Source organism: Onychomys torridus, chromosome 4, assembly GCF_903995425.1.
Source record: "Onychomys torridus chromosome 4, mOncTor1.1, whole genome shotgun sequence".
NCBI classification, from domain to species: domain Eukaryota; kingdom Metazoa; phylum Chordata; class Mammalia; order Rodentia; family Cricetidae; genus Onychomys; species Onychomys torridus.
The window spans coordinates 127,127,213-127,134,701 of record NC_050446.1 but is presented as its reverse complement, the minus strand read 5'-3'; the positions used below and the strand labels follow the sequence as shown (position 1 = coordinate 127,134,701).

General features: G+C 52.1%; 1 protein-coding gene across 1 annotated transcript in view; it reads left to right on the top strand.

Moving 5' to 3' along the window:
- Positions 1 to 6,673: 6,673 nt before the first annotated feature.
- Positions 6,674 to 7,489, top strand: part of Atp9a (ATPase phospholipid transporting 9A (putative)) — an 85,835-nt gene continuing 85,019 nt past the window's right edge. The window contains exons 1-2 of the mRNA XM_036184330.1: positions 6,674 to 6,958; positions 7,024 to 7,167. Coding sequence (XP_036040223.1) covers positions 6,717 to 6,958; positions 7,024 to 7,167 — 386 coding nt within the window. The 5' untranslated portion in view covers positions 6,674 to 6,716. The remainder of the gene's footprint in view (positions 6,959 to 7,023; positions 7,168 to 7,489) is intronic.

Sequence of the window (7,489 nt, the reverse complement as noted above, 5' to 3'; positions counted from 1 at the left end):
TGCTTGGTGTGTGAACCTCGGGAGTCATTCTTCAGGTACTGTGTCCAACTTGGGTATATTCATTTTGCATTTGTGTGTGTGTGTGTGTGTGTGTTCAGTCTGGTCTAGAACTCACTTAAGTAGGCCACTTTTAGGGTGGTTTATTTTGTTGTTGATGCAGGGTCTCTTGAAGCACAGGTTGGAGGATGATCTATTGGCCACACCCCCTGAGCATTCAGGTGGTAGAACTGGTAACTTTGCTTGGCAACAGAAGTGGGGTGGCTGGGTGGTGGAGGTGGTAGAGGTGGGCCCTTGGTGTCCATGGAGCTCTTCTGTGATCTTGCATTGTGTCCATGTGTACAGCAACTAGGTGACACCTTTGCTTCATTCCCTTTTTTTCTCTTCGAGACGGGGTTTCTCTGTGTAGCCTTGGCTACCCCGGAACTCAGAGTTCCACCTACCTCTGCCTCCCAATGGCTGAGATTAAAGGCATGCACCACCACCACCACCACCACTGGCTGGTGTCATCTCTTTAGCTTTGTCCTCGGAGACTGCTCCTTTCTAAGGTCCCATCAGCTTCCCAGGTGGTTATCCAGACAAAACCATGGCCTGTGTGTAGGAGCCGTGGTTTTTACACAAGGAAAGGGAGTGGGCTGGTTTTCAGAGCTTTGCAGTCACCCAGTCTTTTCTAAAAAGAAATCACTGTAGATGGTGTGCTTTGAATTTCTGGATGATTCTAAGCAACAAAATTGACCTGTCAAAGGCTGTCTTCAGTGAGGTGTGGAGGCCTTTTGAGCTTTACCTTTTATTATGAATAAGGCTGTGGGGAAAACAGCCCCAGCAGAGCAAGGATCTAAAAGTGCCTAAATCCGCATTCTAATGCTGAAATGCCTTTGACCTTTTTTGGGAGAAAAATGAACTTTCAGCCAATTGAACTAGTCTCTTCCTTGTCTTGGGTCCCCACCCTACAGCCCTTAGGCTAAGCAGAACTCTAAAATTGTAAGCTGTCTGATCTGTTGAAATGAATTTACAGACTGATATAAAACATAGCTAATATCCACAGGGCAAATGCTCAGCTGCTGGCAACATCTGCATTTTCATCACAGTGCTTTATAACCAAATAGCTCAAAGCTGAAGGGTGGGTTAGACATCCAGTCATCTCTCAAGGTCTCCAGTGACATTCCAAAAGGTCCCCTCCAAGAAACAATGTGTGTGTCATGTCAACTGGTATCTTAGGTCTCAGTCCCTGACTGTTCCGAGCCCTTAGTGATAACCAGTGAGATGGAATCTTCTTGTTTCCCTTGCACTTCCTGGAACACTTTCTGGAAACAGCAGTATTAAATGCGAGTTTAAAGCCAGGTGTGGGCCCACACCCCCAATCCTGGCACTTGGAATAGAGGAAAAAAGGATACATGCAAGGCCAGTCTGGGCTGCATGATAGCCTTCCATCCTGCTTACATGTGTGGCCCTAGGAAACACTGCTTTCCAACAACAAGCTGGAAAGGTTATTAAATGTTAAACTTAGATTGATGCTGGGTGTGTTCCAAACCTCGTATCCTAGCACTGGGATATAGAGACACAAGGATCAAGGGTTTGAGAGGCCAGCATGGGACTCTGTTTAAAATTGAGCCTGGCGTTGGTGGCCCATGCAGAAGCAGATAGATGTCTGAGCTACACAGAAACACCCTGTCTCAAAAAAACAAGAAATAAAAAATAGAAGAGAGGCTGGAGAGATAGCTCAGCAGTTAACACCAGCTGCTCTTCCAGAAGACCCTGGTTCAATTCCCAGCACCCACATGGCAGCACACAGCTCTTGCTCCAGAGAATCTGATGCCCTCATACAGACATACGGGCAGGCAAAAACACCAACGTGAATAAAATAAAAAAATTATTTAAAAAAAAATAGAAGAGACATTGAAAAAAAAAAGTTTTGTGTCTGACTATGATTTCACTCTGCAGCCCAGGCTGGCTCAGAAATTTCAGCAATCCTGCTTCAGCCTCCCAAGTGTGAGGATTTCAGGAGTGAGCTCCCATGCCCATCTAAACCATTTTCTGGTGTTATAAGACAAATTTTGCCAGGTGGAGTGTTGAATGCCTTTTATCCAAGCACATGGGAGGCAGAGGCATGCACATCTCAGAGTTCCAGGAAAAACTAGTCTACAGAGCGAGTTCCAGGATAGCTAGGGCTACACACACACACACACACACACACACACACACAGAGAGAGAGAGAGAGAGAGAGAGAGAGAGAGAGAGAGAGAGAGAGAGAGAGAGAGAGAGAGATGCTCTTGATGTAGCCCTGGGACACACAGAGATCTGCCTGTGTTTGCTTCTTCCTAAATCTGAGATCAAGACCAGCACCATCAAGCCTAGCCCAAACCATTTGTAAAAGTTGCACTTACTGTGTGCGAGTATTTGACAGTGTGTGTGAGCCACTTGTGTGTGTGTGGAGGTCAGAGGAAAGTCATGGCAGCTGATTCTCCTACTATGTAGATCCTGGAGATTGAATTCAGGTCCTTGGGCTTGGTGGCAAACACCTTTAACTGCTGAGCCGTCTAGCCAGCCATCATCTCTGTATTTGTGTATGTGTGTGCACACACATCCCTTGTGCATGATGTAACTTGCCGAGTCAGTTCTCTCCGTTCCACCTTTATGTGGGCTTGGGACCCAGATGGCCACACTGGTGTAATGAGTGCCTTTACCGGCTGAGCCATCTCACCAGCCCAATCCGAAGACTGAAGGCATCTGAGTTCCCAAGTTCCTTGTCTCCTTCCTCTTACCTGTGCCCAGGCTCCAGATTTGCCGGCACTCCTTACAGAGACGTAAGCAGCCACAGCTTAGCTTCCACTGTGAACTCAAGGCTCCGTGATCCACACCTGTGGCCATCCATGGACGGTGTCATATGAACCCCTTGGGCTGGTGTTTCTGGTTTCTGGAAAGCAGGATCTGAACTAGATTGCCTTATTCATAGATCTTTCTAGGAACCCCGAGTCAAGGGACTCCTACACCCAAGTCCTGTTGAGGGTTGCCATGGATCCCTAAAAGGGCTGTGGTGAGAAGGCAGAGCTGGGCCAAGAAGAACGCCCTATGCTCCTGAAGTGGACCCCAGTACAAGCTACCTACCATCCTGGGTCTCTGCTCTGCCTCCCCCTTAGGCTTGGGCCCATTCAGTGCATATGAGAACATATGAAAAGGCTCTTGGGGAATGTGTACTGGCCTAGCTTGCAGGAAGCCAGGGTTGCATCTGTGATGTGCATAAACGAGGCCTGGTGGCACACACCTGTAAGCCCAGTTAGAAGTAGAAGGGTCAGAAGCTCAGGATTGTCCTTAGCTACATCAAGAGTTCGAGACCAGCCTGAGATATATGAGACACAGCCCCCCCAAAATAAAATAAAATAAAAGACCCTTGATGTCTATAATCAATCTCTATGTCTGTGAGAATAAATGATAGTTATATGTTTTATATTATACTGCCTGGAGGACCTCATGGTTTTCTCGTCTCATGGAAGCATATGCTCTCTTATGAGCTAAAAGGCTCTTTGTTGTTATGAGGGTTGTTTTTTGAGAGAGGGTCTCGCCATGTAGCCAAGGATAGACTCCAGCTCGCTGCAACCCTCCTGAGTTGGTCTGTGTGCCTACACCACTAGGACCAGTTGATACAACCTTTACATGTCTTTCTCCTTGACAGATTATCTTATTGAAAGGAAGCTTAAAAAAAAAAAAAAAAAAAAAAAAAAGTATGCCGGGCAGCGGTGGTGCTCGCCTTTAATCCCAGCATTCAGGAGGCAGAGTCAGGCGGCTCTCTGTGAGTTCGAGGCCAGCCTGGTCTACAGAGCGAGATCCAGGACAGGCACCAAAACTACATGGAGAAACTCTGTCTTGAAAACCCCTCCTCGGGTTGGGGATTTAGCTCAGTGGTAGAGCGCTTGGTTCGATCCTCAGCTCCGGGGGGGGGGGACCCCTCCTCAAAAAAAAAAGTGTCTTTTAGGCCAGGCTGTACTTAATTCCAGCAGGAAAATTGGGAATTTGAGGCCAGCCTAGACTACCGATGGAGACTATTTTCAAACACCCACACATAGGCACCTTCTTGCTGCCCTGGAGTCTTGCCCACACAGTGCACACTGGTCCTGCTAATGCTGATGACAAACTAATGCTGTAACTCCTCCCAACACTCCCTGAGTCCGGATCTGTCCTGAGCTCTTATTACAGACCAGGAAATAGACCCCTGCAGAGTGTGTAGCTTGCCGGGAAGTTTCACAGCTGGAAGGTGCTGAAAACCTACAGGATCCTGGCTGACCAGCTGCTCTCACTCAATGCCGGTCCAGGTGGGGGCAGCCATAGGCAGCTCCAGGAGGCAGGGAGAGCTTGAATGTACATGGAACCATGCTAGCTTGGTGCTGGTTCTGTTGTGACCACAGGCCCTATTTCCTGGTTCTTCTGAGTGTGAATGGCTAGATATAAGGATTATGTCCTTAATGACGTCACCAGCCTGCGACGGCATCCCAGCCTAAAAAAGCATGTAGCTCAAACTGGCCTGGAACTCAGATCCTCATGCCTCTGCTTCTTCAGCATATCCTACTGGCTTACGCCACCACACTTTTAGGCTGGGATGCCATCGCAGGCTGACGACGTCATTAAGGACATAATCCTTACACTAGGTCTTAGAACCCAGCCCTGCTCCCTGATGATTTCATAGTTTTATGCTGGTTACTCTTGAGTTTCTCTGTGTCACTCATGAAATGGGTTTAGCTACTTGGATTTACTGGGCAGGGCAGCTGGGGCTTCCTGCAAGCTTTTGGCACTAGCTAAAATCAACCAGAAGCCTCTTTGAATGGATATGGTGGCGCACACCTTTAATCCCAGCACTCGGGAGGCAGAGGCAGGCGGATCCCTGTGAGTTTGAGGCCAGCCTGGGCTACAGAGTGAGTTCCAGGCTGGATAGGGCTACATAGTGAGACCATGTCTGAGATTATGGGGACGGATGGGCCAGGGGGGATTAGGGTTTGCTCTCTGACTCCAATGGGTCTACCTAAATACTCTTACAGAGCCCCAACTGTGTGCATGCCATATATGGCGTATGTGTGTGTCTTGGTGCTGGGGAATTGAACCTAGGACCTCTCTCTGAAGGGCCATTCTGGAAGAGAGCAGCAAGCAGGCCAGGTCAGCAGTTTCCTCCTCAGAGGTGTTTCTGATGGGGAGTTTCTTTGGGACCTTAGTCATGTGTTTTGGTTGCTACCTTCCTAGCCGCTCTTTGCCCAGGCACAGAGACATTTAGTGACTCCCTACTGGCCAGAGAAAACAGTATAAAAGGCTGGTACCCTGACAGGAAACACCAGTGGGAATAACTCCTCCTATTGTTGTGACATAGTGGGTTTATGCTAGTTACATGGTGTTACATCTTGAGGTGCTTGAGACACACACTTATTTTTTAAAAAGACGTATTTTTATTCTGTGTTTTGCCTGCATGTATGTCTGCATATGCATGCAGTACTGACAGTGGCCAGAAGAGGGAATCAGTTTCCCTGGAACTGGACTACAGCCACCACCTGAGGTGGGTGCTGGAAATTCAACCCAGGACCTTTACAAGTGTAGCTAGTGCTCTTAACCATTGAACTGTCTCTCCACTCCAGCTCCCTGTATGCTGACTTTTTTTTGACGCTGGGTTTCTCTGTGTAGCCCTGGCATTCCTAGAACTGGCTCTGTAGACTCAGATGGCCTGCCTCTGCCTCCCGAGTATGCGATTAAAGGAATGCACCACCAAGCCCTGCTCCTATATGCTGATTTTTTAAAGTTTTGTTGTTGTTGCTATTATTATTATTATTATTAATTTTTATTTTTTCCGAGACAGGGTTTCTCTGTGTAGCTTTGCACCTTTCCTGGAACTCACTCTATAGACCAGGTTGGCCTTGAACTCACACAAAGATCCACCTGCCTCTGCCTCCCCAGTGCTGGGATTAAAGGGGTGCGCCACCACTGCCCGGCTTGTTTTTATTATTTTTAAGTAGCATATGCTGTATTAGTGTATGCCACGTGTGTGCAGGTGCCCTGGGAGGCCAGAAGAGGGTGTGGTATCCCCTGAGACCGTAGTCCAGCAGCGGTGGCTGCTCTTAAATGCTGAGCCGATCTCTGAAGCCCTGAGTCTTCTTATTCTCCCAATAACCTTTTAGAGAAACAGAGACAGAGACAGAGAGGCAGGCAGGCAGACAGACAGACAGACAGACATTGACCTTGTGCAGGCGATTAGGGGTGGAGGAGGGCTGTGTCTGGGCATTAGATCCCTACAGAGATGTGCAAGTGTGTTTGGGTGAAGGCGCAGCTTTAAGTCTATGTGATTGAGATTCCAGGTGGAGAGAGAGGTGTGGGTGGTGCAAGAGGGTGTGTGGGGGTCCGAAAACCTCTACATCCCGCCCTCGTGGGCCCGAGACTTGGGGGGCCCGAGTGTGAGACGCTGGGTGAAGCCGAGGAGGTAGGCTGTGTGTGCTGGTGGCAGGCGTGGAGGTGGGGTGAGCGGGGCGGGGTGTGTGCACACGGCTCGGAGCGAGCAGGAGAGAATGCCCGGGGTGGGGTGAGTGCGGCGGGGGGCGCGCGCGCGCGCGCTCACGGGTACGGCGGGGGGCGCGTGGCCGGGTGGGCGCGCGTGGGGGGGGAGGGCGCGCGGCCGGCGCGGGCCGGGGCGGGGACACTGCGGCGGCCCCGGGCGGCGGGCGCGCGCGTGGGCTCAGCGCGGAGCGGGGCCCATGGTGCGGCCGTGTCCGTCGGTCGGGCCGCGCGGGCGGCTCCGCGCGTGGCCCGGCGCTCGCGACCTCGCCCCTGCGCTGCGGGCCCGGCCCGCCCGCTGCCGGCGCCTCCTCCCCCTGCCCCGGGGCGGCGCAGAGGCCGCGGGGAGCGCAGGGGGCGCGGCGGGCGGCGACATGACGGACAGCATCCCGCTGCAGCCGGTGCGCCACAAGAAGCGGGTGGACAGCAGGCCGCGCGCGGGGTGAGTGGCCGGGCCGCGGGGAGGGAGAGCCTGCCCTGGGATGCGGGGACCCCCCTCCCCGGGAGGGCTGGCGGCCGGGGCGGGGCCGATCCCCCGAGGACAAGGGTCGGGCTGGTGAGAATGCAGAGTCCCCGGCTGCGCCTCCACCCGCCAATCAGAGCCCCTGGGGGTGGGACCTGGGAGGTGCGTGTCGTCTACGGGCCGCGCAGGTGAGGCGATGCGGCTGGGCGGGGCCTGCGGCCCTTCCCGGTGGCTCGGCCGCGGGATGCCGGAGCTGGGTGGGGCTGCTGACCAGGTGTCAGTGTAAATGAGGAGAGATGCCAGCTGCCATCTTGTGGGCCTTTGTGCCTGGCTTCCCTGAGGCCTCATGTCGGAGGCCCCTAATCCACTTTACGGAGTGGGAAACGGAAACGGAAGGACTGGGGGTGGGGGCGGGAAGGTGCTGGAACAGGGCTCCCAGACTTCCTGCCCACACTTCCTGCGGGGGCTGTTTGTGTTTGTTGGCTTTCTGATTGTTTTGGGTTTTGGTGG